Here is a 15,971-nt window from a genome sequence, read left to right as displayed (position 1 = left end):
CACTGACAAAATTTACGGCGTAATTTAGAAACAAAAATTAAAATAACTATTTTTAATTAGGCACGTGTCTGATGCACAATTACGAGTCGGGTAATTTAGGTTTTGAGTTGTTACGTGGGTTAACAACTAAATTATAGTTAAGATTTTTATTTTTTATTTAAATGTTAAGAGTTTAAATTTAATTAAAAATATAAAATTTATTATTTTATATATATATTATGAGTTGGTAAATATTAGATAAATTAAAATAATTAAATTTAATTATTTTGTAAATATATTTTAAATTCATAAATTTATTATTTGATTCAAATCTGTTTTACTTTAAATTATAGAATATAACGAACATCCCTTAAATATACACAATATAAAAAAATAAAATATACTCTAAGAAAATATAATATTTATCCATGTAATAAATTTCAGATGATATTATTAATATCATACACTATAATAAACATAAGATGAAACGTAATTTTAATAAAATTATTTTACAACAAGATTTCATGTATGTATTACATTAAATCGATCGTATCTTATATTACTATACAAAAATACGTATAATATAGTGAGAGAAAAATATAAAATTTAAACACATACTAACAAACAAATGTTCGAATAAAAGAATCAAGAAGACTCTATACAAAGGTTAGATAGCTTATAGAGCTTCAAAATTTAACAAGAATACTCTGGATTGAGCGTTAAGGCCATATCCGTCATCTGCTCTTCTTCCAAGTTTTATTGCTCAAAATCGAAAAAGAATGGCTCTAAACAAACTGGTTCATGAGCAATATTGCGCCATGGCGCAAGGTGTCAACTAATCGAGAATAAATATCTTTCATTACGAATTAAAAAAAAAAAAGAAAACCATATACTATATATTTGTCCGTAAAAAAAAATGAACACTAGCTGACAGGAAACTATGGAACTCACCGGTAATTCGTTTTGTTGGATCAAATGTCAACATTTTATCAACAAGATCAATTGCCAATGGATGAACATTTGGGAAAAGTTTGGCTAGTGGCTGACGAGGGCGAGTTGGGAATTGACGAATGTATCTTTTTGCAGCCTCATTTCGGACGAATTCAAGATCAGATTCAGTCGGTGTGCCAAGCAGCTAGAAGTTAAATAGAACACATTTAAGTACAGGATTCAACCCATTAAATACGCTGCAATGAATTCAATTCTTACCTCCATCAATGAACGTAGCTGATGCACATGATCTCTGCCTGGAAACAAAGGTGTTCTATTCACAAGTTCCATAAATATGCAACCAACAGACCATACATCAATAGCAACAGTGTAATCTGAAGAACTTAGTAATATCTCAGGGGCCCTATACCATCTTGTGACAACATATTCTGTCAAAACTCATTCTCTGCGGTTGGTCGAGTGAGACCAAAATCAGAAATTTTCAGGTCACAATTTACATTCACTAAAAGATTGCTGGGTTTCAAGTCTCTGTGGATAACATTAGCCGAGTGAATAATACTTCAGTCCTCGAAGAATCTGATACAAGAAGTACTGCGGAGCAGAGAAAAAGGAGTCCAAAAGTTTTCAAGAAACTGGAAGCAAAAGGTAAAACCTGATAATGCTCCTCAGATAAACTTTCATTGGATTGAATTATCTTATGGAGATCAGTGTCCATCAGCTCCGTTGCAATGTACACATCTGTGAATTCTCTTCTCAATGGTGGAGGAATCACATCTCGTATACCTATTACCTGTTTTGAAGAGATAAAATCCCACATAGTAGAATCATACAAAAAGCCAATGCTAACATCTTTGTTCTAAAATCTGACTCTATCAAATAGATTTAGCATTAGCAGTCCTAAATTAAACCCCTGGAAATCGAAAGCACTTGTTGAAAATAACCATATTTAGGCAAGTTTTCAACTTTTCAAAGTTACTTGAAGCTGTAAAATTATTTATTTTGATCCAAACGTTTATAATCTAGGTACTCCATAAGAAAACTAGAAAGAAATTCCAAAAGAAACTGAAAAACAACACAAAATATGGAGATTAACACTCACGTTTTCATGATCCAAATGGCGAAGAAGCTTGATCTCCCGAAGCGTACGCTTGGCATTCATGTGATCATCAAACACGTTTACTATCTTCTTCATCGCCACCATCTCATTCGTCTTCCAATTATACACCGAGCTTCTCCCAAACAAAACAAGCAAGCAAATAAATTAAAAACACATTCACACCATAACACAATCCATCAGCATAATCAACAGAAAAAAAATATAGTAAAACCTAAAACTAAAAACAGAAAGCTAAAGCATGATCCAAAGAACTCTTATACGTACCAAACGATGCCGTATGCACCGTGACCGATAGGCATGATCGGAGGCCGGTACTCGGAAGTGAGCTCAAAAAGATTGCCGAAGATGTTGTACTGAATGTATTGACCCCCACGAGTGGGAATCACCGGAAAATAATGAGCTCTAGAGCCTGCGTCAACCATTTCTCCCCTCTATGTTGTACGTCCAGACATGCAAGTAAACTGTCTTCTTTGTTTTGAGCTCTCTTCTTCCTAGCCCTCTTCTGTGTAGACTATACTGCATGATGTGTGTATATATATGTGCGTTCGTGTGTATGTCTGTGGACAGAGGAGTTTGATTTTTATTTTTATTGATTATTTCTTACGTTCGTGCACGGAAATAAATCAGAATATTTGTCTGGAGTTCGCAGTAGCTGTGAGGAAAGAAGAGCGAAAAACCCGATAGAGAGAGGGAGATCGGAGGGTTCATATTAGAGCCGTCTCTCATCCACGATTAGTATTGATTTGATTTTTGCGAACGTCTCTGTAACTTCATTAGGTTTTTTTAATAAATTATTATATAAATTACTTAAACCATTTTGTATTAAATTTTACTAATAATATAAAATTTATTTTTATATATATATATTTATAAACGGATAATAATCAAATTATAATATTTAATTTATTATAATTAAAAATTTAATTTATTAATATTTTAAAAAAATTAAAATAATCAAATTAAGTTAAGTCTTATTCATTTTTAGATAATATTAATATTGTATGACGATTAGAATTAATGAGATAAAAATTTAATTAATTTAATTTTTAATTAAAAATAATTATATTAGGTACTAACAAAATAAAAGATTATATGAATAACAAATTAATTACATAAATTAATCAAACATTTCCATTGCAAGCAATTGTTTGCGTACTCACACATACAATTTTTTTCATTATTGTAATAATATATAACATATACTTATATTGGATGTTATTATATATTGATTGCCAATAATTACATTTTGAAGTTTTGACTTTAGTAATGATTGGTAGTACTCCCAAAAATAAAAAATAAAAGTTATTCGTATCGTGCTAGCTACAAATGAAAGATAGATAATCTAGTTTTGTTTATTTTAACAATAAACTTAAATTAAATTGTTCACAAACATTATACATATATATATATATATGTCATGGTAGTTTAAAACTATACGCACAATTTAGTTTTGTAACACCCCAAAAATTATACAGTCATAATTTAATTTTGAGATCTAATGATCTGAAGTCACAAATAAACCTTAGTCTCTATTTAACTAGAGAAGAAGAGAAAGAGAGAGAACGACGAAATAAGGGAGAGGAAAGAAAGGCCCGATAGGCGAGGTATAGGGGAGCAGCGGAAGGACGAAGAGAAGCTCTTCTTACTCTTGCGAACTCAATAAGAGGTGAGTATTTCTTTTTCTCTTGCCCATGTCGGAACCTAAAACATGTCTATTCCTTTTAGGTAGAGTTTCGAAGCAATATAGTGTTATTGTGTGTGTGTAAGTGGAGCTCAAAGAATAGCAGAGAATCATCACTGCGATCAAAGCTCAACCACTAGAGACTTAAGAATGATAAAATTCATCTAACTTACTAACCTAGATTGTAAATTAATGCAATCTAAACCATGTTTTAATTTGATAAAATTGAAAGCTATAAGAGATAAGGGATTTATAATTGTCATTATTGGAATGTATATAAGGTGTGATTCCATTGGGATCTCATGCGAATATAAAGAGCTGGGAGTTGTCGGTGACGATGTTGAGAGCTAGTGAGAACGACAAAGGAGAAGACTCAGAGTGGATCGGGCTCTAAGTTTAGTTTTGGGCTCTTAGTGAGTCAAGATTGGGCTTAAACCAAATCATAAATGGGCCAAAAATAGAGAAGCAATCATGACTTAACAAGAAGTGTAGGATCCTTTAAGAAAAATAATGAGTGGGCCAAGCCCAATAAATAAAGAGACTCGGTCTGTGACATTTAAAATATACTTAGACCCACACCTCATATCCTAACACATCACCACCACAAATCTTCAAATCAACTACATCCTATGTAATTAAAATCATCAAAATTAGTGAACAATATATTCGTCATTTAGATTTTAATTCCACAATAACGAGAAGAAAAATCTACATAAAGAACTTGTGGTACATTCAAAGTCGCTATTGTAGTATCAAATGGACAAGTGTCCTGTATAATGTATTATACATTTAATTCTCTCATTTCCTGTTTTTCCTATAAGGGATCTCTCATGTGGCTCTCTAGTCTCACTGCATCTACAAAAATATATAACGAGTACAATATAATTTAGTAAAATAAATTCAATGCTCAAATATAATATGAAAATGCTTTTGGACATCCATTCTAGGATTTTTCCACTCCCTATCCTCCTATCTCTCTCGCCATACCCTCGCATTCTTTCACTCTACTTTATTCCTACTTTACTTTGAAACACTATCCACTATCTCTTAGTTCTGCCACATAACCCACTCATCGGCCTACCTTTGGCCACACACGCACCCCGGCCTTTTTGGCCACGTACATACCCTATTTCCATTACTCCACCATCAGCTTCATTCAGCCACGCACACACACATCGGCTTATTCTTGGCCATACAGGTACTCACAACGGCAATGTACAGCCACTCACACACCCATTAAGTCCCCCATCATCATACCGATTGTACACTACCACACACACACACAAATTGACCGTGCCCGGCGACACACTTCGGTAGTAGCCTACCACTAACGCACTTATCGACCTTTCCCGGCCACGCACATCCCAACAGTAACTTACTGCCAAGCACGCACACACGTCAAGCCCCTCCCATCCGACTATACATTGCCACACATGCACACATGCAAACCGACCGTTCACAATCATGCACTCCGACAGCATACTGCCACTCGATCACACACCCGCCTTCCATTGGTCACACCCTGACCGACTTTTTTTTAACACCTACACACACACTGGCCTACTCCGAACTACACACGCACGCACGCCATACTACTCACATCATACACACCACCTACTCGGCAATGAACACATACTTAAGCCGACACCAAGTCCTACTCTACTATAACCAATACTAGTTCCGATTATCGGTGCATCATGAGTGAAACCACTCCTAAACTTCACCATACCTAGTCCTAACTACGTTTCGGCCGATCCTCTTCCCTCTACCTCTCATACACTCAACTCCCGAGCCATTTCTCACCTTTTTTCATCCTCTCGTTTGGAATTCCTCTATGTCAATAGGCCACACCAAAATGAAATCCCTACATCACCATATTAACATTTGAATATAGAAATTTATATTACCACCAGCTTCCATTTCTTCCTAGCTCAGAACAATCCTCTCCACCGATACGTTTCTTCGACTCACCGTCACCGATTTCACTTTTCCCTCTTCCCTCTTCTTCCTTCCTATCACCCGACTCCCTCTCATCTCCTATCTTTCTATTTTTTCCCTTTTTTTTCCACTTCCTTTTATATTTACTCAAATCCTACCCATCCATTCCTACCCTCTAATCCTCACCACTCATTTATTTGACTCTCTCTCTCTCTCTCTCTCTCTCTCTCTCTCTCTCCGGCCTTTGACTCTACCAGGCTATTATACGGTCCTAATAAATTTAACCCAAAATTCTTAACATGGGCTTATTTCGAGAAGCCCAAACGAATAAACCTAATTCATTTTGTGAAGCTAAAATAAATTTTTTAAAATTTTTGAACATTAATTAGAGTAAACTAAGTGATAATTAAGAAAATAGATCTATATCTAGGCGTATATCCATGATAAAATTTAAGAATAATATGATAAACGGGCTAGATTATTATGACAGAATAATAAGCTGTATTACAAAATTGAAGTCTCGTAAAAATAAAAGAAAAGAGGCTTATAACAGGGACAATGGGTTAATAGCCCAAATAATTTAAAATAAATAGAAGGAATGATTTTAAATGGAAAATATATAAATACATAAAAAAAAATAGCATCGTAGAGATAAATATATATATTATAAAATGAAACAATAATAATAATAATGTTTTGGTTCATAAACATAAACAGCAATGAAATTGAAATAAACGAAAATAATAAAAGCGGTGGGCCTAAATAAATAAAAGGGATATTAATGGGGTTAGTGGTCGGTTTCCAGGAGTGGCGAAGTGGGGCGAGTGTGTGGTTGTGTGATGGCCGGTGGGTGCCAAGAATGGCATAACGGTGTGTGTGTGGCCTTGAGGTGGTCAATGAGTGCCAAGGATGACGAAACAGTGTGTGTGTGGCCTTGAGGTGGCCGATGAGTGCCAGGATGGCGGAACAGTGTGTGTGTGACCTTAAGATGGTCAGTGAGTGCCAAGGATGGCAAAACAATGTGTGTGTGGCCTTGAGGTGGCCAATGAGTGTCAGGGTAGCGGAATAGTGTGCGTGGCCTTGAGGTGGCTGGTGAGTGCCAAGATGGTGGAACAGTGTGTGTGGTCTTGAAATGGTCGTTGAGGGGCAAATGTGGATGTGTGACCATTATAGTCGAGTGTGAGCTCATCTGTTAATAGTATCGTATGATTTCCATTAGTATTTATTGGTAATTTATCTCCACGTATTAGTAGTAGCATTGAATATTCCCTCTTGATAATGATGTAAATGGCATTGTACGATGAAACAACGGTATCCACTTGTGATATAAGAGATAAATGGTATGTTAAATAAATATTTACATTTGTAGTTCCTTAACACTGAGATTGTTTGTGTTCATCAGAAGAGAAGTGAAAATAATTATAGTATGAGCATAGTAATTGAAAATTTGAAACTCTTAATAATTATAGATTATCTGATATCTCAATGAAAAATTTAATTGTTACATAAGACAAGGGTAAATGAACAATAATAGTAAAAATATGAGGGATAACATTAATACATTTGGATAGTTACGAAGAAGGCACCTAAACTTTTAAGAGATTAAAGAACATAGTAATTTAGACGTTGTTAGGGGTAGAGTGCAGGAAGACCCGCTTATACTAATTAGAGTTTGTTAGGTTAACTTGTTAAATGATTCTTACTCAACACATGTAGCGCATCCCATTGTATTCTTTCAGAGTAGTATATTTCACAATCAGATCCAAATCAGTTAAAACAGTGACCTACCCCTGACGCATGTGGAGACCACGTAATCCATAAAGGGTATTGAGATTATGTTTCCAAACTCGAAAAATTTATTTACCTTCGAGAATATAGTTATCGAGATGGATTGATTTAAATAATTGAAATAAAATTTGGAATATAACTCACTTAAATTCTTCATTTTTTAAAAAATAAACTATTACATATTAAATGATTTAGTACAATCAAACACTCGTTATTCTAATTAGATAACGGATTGTTATAGTCTTAATTATTAAGTACGATAAAATATATTAAAAATATATATATACATATACCTCTAACGAGGATAGTTATATTATTTTCTAAATTTTTGGGATAAAACTAAGACAAAACAACTATTTATTTTAACTTAATAAGACTTTTAGCACATAGAAAATAAATTTTTTTAATTAAAAACTATATTAATGTATAAATAATTTTTTTTAAAAATAGAACAAACTCAAAATCAATTTATTTTTATATAAGGCATTACTGTTTTTAGTTAAATGAACACAATTTAAATAGGTTACGCAAATTTTGACAAATGCGTCAACGTTTTGGTGGAAATTTAGGCAAGTAGCAAACTTCTTCAAAACGTCACGGCAAGAACACGAGGATTTGGAGGGACAAAGAGCAAAGGTCTTTTGAATTTAACACTTTTGAGTTTTCCATTTTTAAGTGTTAATGAATAAAGAGCAAATTGATAACTCTGACCGAACAAGGTAAAAGCACTTTGACCTTTTATCTATTTTCTCCTTTTTGTTTTTGTCTTTTTTTTTTTTCCTTGACTTCCCAAGTTTGTATTTGTTTTATACGGGATCATAAATTTATACTAAAAAACTAAGGATATAGAACTAATGTTTTTTTATTGTATATAAATATATTAAATTTTGTCTGTAAATTTAAAAATAATAAATTTTATTTAAAGTAAAAACTCGATAAAAAGTAAATTTAAATCAAAGTTGGACTTCTTCGAACTATAATTTTGGGCACGCAATAAAACATAAAAGGTCTTATAATTCATATTTCAATTTTCTTTACATCAGTTCTTATATGTTAAATCAAGAGCGTGTTTACAATTATTTATTAAATACATACATCGCTAAATATTATTTTCAGTTTGTTGACTTTAAATTATTAAACAAATAATAATAATAAACAGCATGTTATTGTTTTTTCATTTCTTATTCAGACAATTTACTTAACTATTTTATATTTTCTAAAAATTAACAGTATATATATATATATGATAGTATAAATAATAAAATAATTAGACTAAATATGTATTTTTTATTATTTTTATTTAAAAAAACTACTTATTTTTTGAAGAAAAAAAAAAGAATTATCGGCTTTAACTTACAAGCAATTTATTACTTTTAAATACGTTTAGTTGGGCAACTTCAAAACACTTTTTATCTCAGTCTGGACCCAAAAGGTTATTAGTAACGAATTATTATTGGTAAAACCATGAGGTTCCCAGATCATAGAAAGAGAAGGCTTATTTTATTTTTTTATGAAGCAAGCACATGGCCCGTTACAACTCTAAAATTCATATCTCATACAGCGAAGTTATCAAGCATTTTAGTTAAATAGCAGTCAAACTTTTAAGCCCACATGTATATATGTCGGCCGGTTTCAATCCTCCATTTGAGATTGTAAAACATGCTTCTACAATTTCATGTACCACCAAGTTACAGTATAAAAATACAGAGAAGACAAAAATACATAGATTAATATATATATATATATATATATATATAGAGAGAGAGAGAGAGAGAGAGCTAGGTATATTAAACGCTCAGGGAATTTGATTATTTAAAGTAAAACACATCAATCCATCCATGGCATTTAACCAAACATCTTTCTGCACATCTAATCGCCAACAAATTTAAAGCTAAAAAAGTCCAACCCCCAAAAGTTCATTATGAACCTCCAAACACAAAAGAACAAACTCAATCTGTAGAGGATCCAATCTGTGCTGAGCACCAAAAAAGGAGGGGGAGCTTTTGAATAATATCTTTCTGTAAAGTTAAGCGTCAGCAAATCTGCACAATCAGAGGAATATTAATATCTTAGCAATCAAGCTTTTAAAATGTATGTGCATTAGAACTATCAATCAACTATGAACAATGAAATTACCCCAGCTCAGAGAGCTTAATAAAAGCCTCAGTATAGTCGGCAAAGAAAGCATCCTCATCCTGCAGAAGATGAATTAACCAAGCATAATAAAATCCGGGGACTTTCAAATAGGGTATAATACACCAAAAATTTAGGACAAAACAATTAAAGATTAATAAAAAAAAATCACATACTGCAGCATATTTTTCAACATAAGCGCGGAATGCAGAGTCTGATACAAGACATTTGTCAGATGGTAGCTGTAGGAGGCCTTCCTTCTCTCCGCTCAAGAGCTCCCTGTTCAGTGTTTGTTTAAGTTAAAGGAGATGTTATCAAACACACTCTAATGTTTAAGATGCAGGATATAGAAAAAGAAGATGAAATTAAGAAGACTGTCAACTCACTTGAAGTAAGAGTTATCGAATATGAGATGATTTTCAGTCCAACGGCCCTCAAAACCAGACCTTTCCTTGTGGCACTTTCCCTGGAAAAATAAAAAAACACATTCCAAATCAATAAGTTTAGAAATGAGAGCATTGCGTTGACTCAGAAAGGGGAAGAAATATTTGGTATGCTTGGCACAAACCAAGGTGTGGGCACCGGATAAAGCAACAATGTCCTTGTCGGTGAGACCCATTTGCACACCAAACACCTGCCTCAAGTGGTCAGCACCTTTAGTGGCATCAGGTAAACGGCCCTCCGGAGGTGGCTCAGGTTTATCCTGAAATGCAGAGGAACATAGTTATCAGTACCATCAATATATTGGAGAGTGACTATTTGAAGCAAAAAGTGCATAATTGATTGCAAAAGCATTAGAATACAACAACCCAAGGACGTTGATGAACATCTTTCTGCCAATTACACATTAGTAACAAATTGTTTAGAATCGAAAAGACAACATAAAGAACATATATCAACATTAACCATGGATATATCCGCAACATATCAGCACACAGCAATCAACATCAGACATGAACTAAATCAACAACGTATCGACAAGTTAGATATTGATATGAAGAACTGAACGAACGCAACATTGAAAAAGTAATTTGCAAGCCTGATTTTATACAATTCAGACAAGTGTCAACGATTAAGCAAACACCTCCACATTTAATTAGAGAAAACCAACTGATACACCCATACAGAGCAAGCAGTAGGCGTCTTTAAAGAGCCCCGCAATGTTAATAGTTGACGAGGGTTGAAAAGGGAAAAAAAAGCAAAAAAAAAGCTGACCTCTCTTCCAGGATGGAAAGGAATTTCCGGACCTCCGGTAACCCAAGTGGCAACAACACCAGCAAGCTACACCGGATCAAAAATAATTAATAGCCAATTCTAAAAACTCAAACAAACAATATTTTTAAAACAATAGATTAAGACATCATACTACCTGATACAGGTCAGCGTAGGAGATGATAGGAAACTGCTGCTTGAATGGCTCCAAAAAATTGACAGCAATATCAAGCCCACTGTTGGCCCCGTGAGCCTGCTCTGCTGGGCACCTCATGGTACCGAATGGGCCTCCGGTTTTTGTCTTCCAATCAAAAGTTCCAGCAGAATGCCATCTGCATCACATTAATACAATCACATCAACAACCTCTAAATCACATAAACTAACACAACAACCATATATCAAAGTTCGTATAGGCATTGACTAGATATATATTCATGTATTCAGAGATATGATACGGAGATGAAGCTCATACGCGATACGAATCATTATAGGAGCGCAGTGCTTCTCGGCAATGAAGCCCCTGAGTTTCCTAGTGCATTTCTCTACCGCCTTCTTGTATTCCTCGCTAACAGTTGGGTACTGCTTCGTCATTTTTCCAATTTCTGCAATAACATCGATTAAATTAACCAAAAAGAATATAGAATAAAAGATTCCAGGCGCAATCGAAGATTAAAAAGTTTTCCAAGTTTTTAAGTATACCAAAAGAAAACTCGTATCTCTTGCGATTCTACAAATAAAAGGAAAACGCGTCGATTAAATCAAACAAGAGTCACGAATCAGGAAACGGTTCAGGAGCAAAAGTAAAAGCGACTAAAAACAATCTACATTTTGTCAGAATACGGATCTCAGATACTTGAAACCAGAACGCAGAAATAAAACCGAACACAGGGAACTCAAAAACAAATTACACGTTTTCGAAGGTTTCAAAAACCCCCCACAAAAAGAACTCCGATCTCCCGACAATCTAAAAAAATAGAAAAACGCTTCGAGCAAATCAAACAAGAATCAGAACAGAAAAACGCTGTAGAAATTTTTTTTAAAAAAAGAACTAATGTCTCTTGAGATTCTATCAGAAAAACGCTTCGATGAAATCAAACAGGAATCGTGAGTCAATAAACGCTTAGGAGGAAAAGTATATGTGGACTAAAAACAAGTTGCATTTGCCATCGAACGGATCTCAGATACTTATAACCAGAACGCAGAAAATAAACCAAACATATTGCACTGAAAAGCAAATGAAACCAAACAGGCAGAACCAAAACGATTTCGAAGATTTCAGATATACCGAATAAATTCATATCTTCCACGATTCTACAAAAGACATAAAAATGCTTCAATCAAATCAAACATAAACACGTGAGGAGAAAAAACAAAAGACGAATAAAAACAAGCTGCATTCGACATAAACCGGATCTCAGATACTTGAAACCAAATTGCAGAAATGAAACCAAAGACACAGATATCAAAAGCAAACGATCAGCTAAATATTTGAAATCAATGGAGGAATATCTCTGCGTGAGGAAAATACCTTCAAAACTGAACGCGAAAATGAGACAGAGAGATGATGAAACCTAAGACTCAAGTGAGGCACGAGCAGAGCACAAGCTTTTCGGAAGCAATGCAATGAATATATAGGGGCGGAGGGGTTAAACAAAATCATCTCAACTGTTGAATTTTAAATGATCGTGCGGCTGGTATTGAATTCAAAAATAAGCGGCTACGATTAGTCCTTGGACAGTGTGATATACGGCCGGGGTTTCGGGGTTGGTGGGTTTCAATCAAAAGGCGAAAGCTTTATGGGAGAAAACGAAAAACACTGTATTGGGATTGAATATTGATATTGCCATAAAGAACTGGCCCACAAACGGAAGGGTTAATTTTTACGTAATATTTTATTTGAATTACTGTTATGCCCTCGGCTCTTCTTTGTGGCTTGATGATAGTGAATTACAGGGTGATTGCGAGGGGCATCGAAGGAAATGAAATCTCCTGTAAGGTTATTTTCATCATTCCGTAATCGCCAAAAATGGGTTTTATTTTCTAAAAACTAACATAAAAAACTTACCGCACGTGTGAACGCGGCTATGTAGAGAAGATCCGGTCGTGTGATTCTAAAGTGACGTCATACACACGGGACGGTTCTCGTCGTTTTTTCCAGTTATTTTATTGGCTTTTAGCCTGAGGCAGGACCACATCATCCAATAAAATTAAGCCACGTGGATCAATATCATTGACTTTTAGAAACTTCCTCTGATTCTCGATCCAGTTTGTACACGCCGTTAAACGCGCCTTCATCGTGCCATTCATTCTGTTCACAGTTCGTTGAGTATTACTATATATATATATATATTTATATATATATTAATCAACAACTAACCAATAACTAGTAAACTTAAAAAAAAAAAAAAAAAAAAAATGCTAGTAGCCACTAACTAACTCTGTTTTAGTCGACAACTAACCAGCAACCCGTAACTAAATTTGTTTCGTTGGTTACTTCTGTTTTTTAATTTCGGTTTTATACAACGTCCAGATAAAAAAAATAATGTAAAAAATTAAATGATTTTTTAAAACGAATGATATTAAAGTACTAAAATTTGTAATAAATTTAAATATAAAAATTTAATTACTGAAACGTAATTATAAGTTAACGGATGATTCATTGACTAAATGCTAACAAAATCATGACCATGATAAATCTTTTGATAATTATAAACAAATATTGATTTATTATGCGATATGATTATGAGTTTATTTTTTTATGATCATGATATATTCATTCATTAATCATTAATTTTTTTTTTTTACTAAAATAACTTAAATATTGATAGCTAAATCTATAAAGGTTCAAGACTTAATGGAAATGAATATATTAAATTAGTAAAATAATATCGAAAATAATTAAAAATTTAGCATTTACATTACTTATACAGTAAATCGTGATATCCAATATAATTACGAAAATGTATCTTTAAGAAAGCTATAATAATATAAATAAAAAATATATATAATTAAAATCTTATAAGGTTAAGGATCTGAATTTTTAACTTTTTTACTGTTAAGTATCTGAATTTTAATATTCCTTAACTGAAATTGTTAAATAATTCGGATGAATCATACTAACATAATAAGGATCTCAATACTTAATACCGATATAAAAAATTAAATGTTGGTAAAAATTATTTAAACAACCAATAAAATCATTTTATTTCTTAAATAAATTCATTTAATATAAAAACGTAAATTTCATATTTACCATTTTTAAGTTTCCAAAATTGGCTCATGAAAACAGTAAGTAGGATAGCTATTTATTACACATTTTAAAGAACAATAATGTTAAACTTATATTTTTACCTACTTATCAGTACTTCTATGAGTCGATAGGGGTTTTTCCTACGCGTGAACCCAATATTCAATCTAACAATTAATCGTAAGCCTGCATACCTCATCCGGTAATGGACGTCAAATATAACATCGTCTTAATACTACATTCGATATGAGAGTGAACTATATCTCCCAATCCCTTTCGGTATGGGACTTCTCAACCTCGTTCGGTTAAGATAATATTCACAGTATAATTTTTCTATGTACCGAGTCCGTACACTATTCTCCAGGATACTCGATAAGCTTTTTATACACATATACATATCATTAACCAGTCACCGATTACACACAACTATTTTATATTTACATATTAATAGTATGACATGTATATAGATGATACAAATAATCAATAAAATATGATTAAGATATTTACTTCAAATTAGTCAACGGGTAAGAATAACAGCCAATCAATAAATAAATGAGAAATCAATTAAAATTGATAAATAATAGCAATTTAGGCAGTTTACAAATACATAGACAACACAGTTAGGAAAATTATACACTGACCAGTTTTGGTTTTACTGGTGACCTATATTCAATTATTTTAATAATTTCTAATATTTACAAAACACATCATTATTAATTATTAAACTTTAATTTACCGTAATTTGAGAAAAATGTGAGAGATTTTTACACTGGATCGATATTTGAAACACCACATTTTTCATTGCACTTTCTGGTGGTTATCTAGTTTCTTGAGTTTTTTTTTGCAGAAATAAAAAACACACGTCACTTATTACAAAATACCAAAAAATACAAAAAATAAGCATTTTTAAACTTTCCAGCTGGTTTAGGGTTCCAGCACGGCGGCAGCGTGTGCTCTACCTCTTGGCTTAGCCGTTTTTAGTCGATTTTGACCGATTTTGGTTAGTTTTGTACGAAAACCTACAAAAAAAGGGATTAGGCAACCTTTGCTGACTGGAAAAGGGAAAAACCCAAACTTTATCGGTTGGGAGGTTTTCCAGTGCGCGGCTCTGCCATTCTTTTCTCGCGTATAGGGATTCTCTTCGGTCAACCTACACCAGAAAAGGATTAGGAGCACAACGATAGAAAAATCGAAAGGAACAAAAAACGAGAAAGGACTCACCAGAGCAATTTTTGGGTCATGGCTGCAGCAGCTCGGGCAAGCTCCACTCTCATTTTTTGGCTTATATTTTGGCTTTTGGCTCAAATATATATGTGATGAGGTTTGAAATCAAGTTTCAAATAAAATGGTGGAAAAATTTTACCTTTCCGATATCGATGGTAACTCAAGTGCAACAACAACGACGGTTGGTTTTCTTTTCGGCCGCCCTTCTTCTTCTTATCCGGCGAGCTCAAATGCGACTAAGGTTAGGATTTCATAGGATGCGATATTTAAATACTCTCCCTGCATCGATTTGGACCGTCTGTACGGGGACACGTGACCCTCTCTCATCCGTTAGATCGCTCTTATTTGGAGAATAAATTTGGGCTACACGATCAGATTAAATTTGACTGTTCAATCGCATCTGAATAAGGAACGAATCTGGATAGTTCATGCTTAGGGGAAGAGATTTGGGCCGTTAGATTTGCTGGCACGCAAATCGTTCATGTGGCTTCCCACATGGACGCGTGTCCATGTGTCTGCCACGCGGCGCACGACGACCAGCCGCGCTGTTAATGTCGCGGTCCACGTGACTAAAGTTTCATTATTTTCACTTTTACCACAGTTTTTTATATTTTTTTTAAATAAGTCCTCATTTATTTTTACTTTAACTTTAATTTTTGAAAATATTTTCAAATGCATCCAAAACATAATTTTTTTAAAA

General features: G+C 33.5%; 1 protein-coding gene and 1 pseudogene across 3 annotated transcripts; both read right to left on the bottom strand.

Annotated features, from left to right (window-relative positions):
- Positions 1–547: 547 nt before the first annotated feature.
- LOC148269012 (mitogen-activated protein kinase 3-like) lies at positions 548–2,601 on the bottom strand (annotated as a pseudogene). Its single transcript, XR_015817370.1, has 5 exons — positions 2,312–2,601; positions 2,030–2,159; positions 1,583–1,720; positions 1,189–1,521; positions 548–1,114 (listed from the first exon to the last, which is right to left on the bottom strand). The product of XR_015817370.1 is annotated as a mitogen-activated protein kinase 3-like (transcript).
- Positions 2,602–9,237: 6,636 nt separating this feature from the next.
- On the bottom strand, positions 9,238–12,457 carry LOC110808580 (L-ascorbate peroxidase 1, cytosolic). Of its 2 annotated transcripts, XM_022034112.2 has the most exons (9): positions 12,329–12,457; positions 11,273–11,402; positions 10,957–11,131; positions 10,803–10,868; positions 10,156–10,290; positions 9,974–10,053; positions 9,764–9,866; positions 9,591–9,649; positions 9,238–9,496 (listed from the first exon to the last, which is right to left on the bottom strand). In XM_022034112.2, exons 2-9 carry the CDS (start codon positions 11,389–11,391, stop codon positions 9,481–9,483), a joined length of 753 nt encoding a protein of 250 aa, XP_021889804.1. In that variant the 5' UTR covers positions 11,392–11,402; positions 12,329–12,457; the 3' UTR covers positions 9,238–9,480. The 2 variants fall into 2 exon arrangements, with proteins under 2 accessions (XP_021889804.1, XP_088070528.1); XM_088214402.1 differs by lacking the exons at positions 9,238–9,496; positions 12,329–12,457 and adding an exon at positions 11,500–11,522 and having other exon boundaries at positions 9,587–9,649.
- Between the last annotated feature and the right edge of the window lie 3,514 nt (positions 12,458–15,971).

The sequence above is a fragment of the Carica papaya genome, chromosome 2, assembly GCF_054855325.1.
Source record: "Carica papaya isolate Zhongbai chromosome 2, ASM5485532v1, whole genome shotgun sequence".
NCBI lineage: Eukaryota > Viridiplantae > Streptophyta > Magnoliopsida > Brassicales > Caricaceae > Carica > Carica papaya.
The sequence above is the reverse complement of the archived record's forward strand: the minus strand, read 5'-3'. Positions and strand labels throughout refer to the sequence as shown.

Coding starts and splice junctions, on each gene's coding strand:
- LOC110808580 (XM_022034112.2), bottom strand. CDS start 11,391: ATGACGAAGCAGTACCCAACTGTTAGCGAGGAATACAAGAAGGCGGTA. Junction 10,869..10,956: donor CCTACGCTGACCTGTATCAG/GTAGTATGATGT, acceptor GATCCGGTGTAG/CTTGCTGGTGTTGTTGCCAC. Junction 10,054..10,155: donor TATCCGGTGCCCACACCTTG/GTTTGTGCCAAG, acceptor TTATTTTTCCAG/GGAAAGTGCCACAAGGAAAG.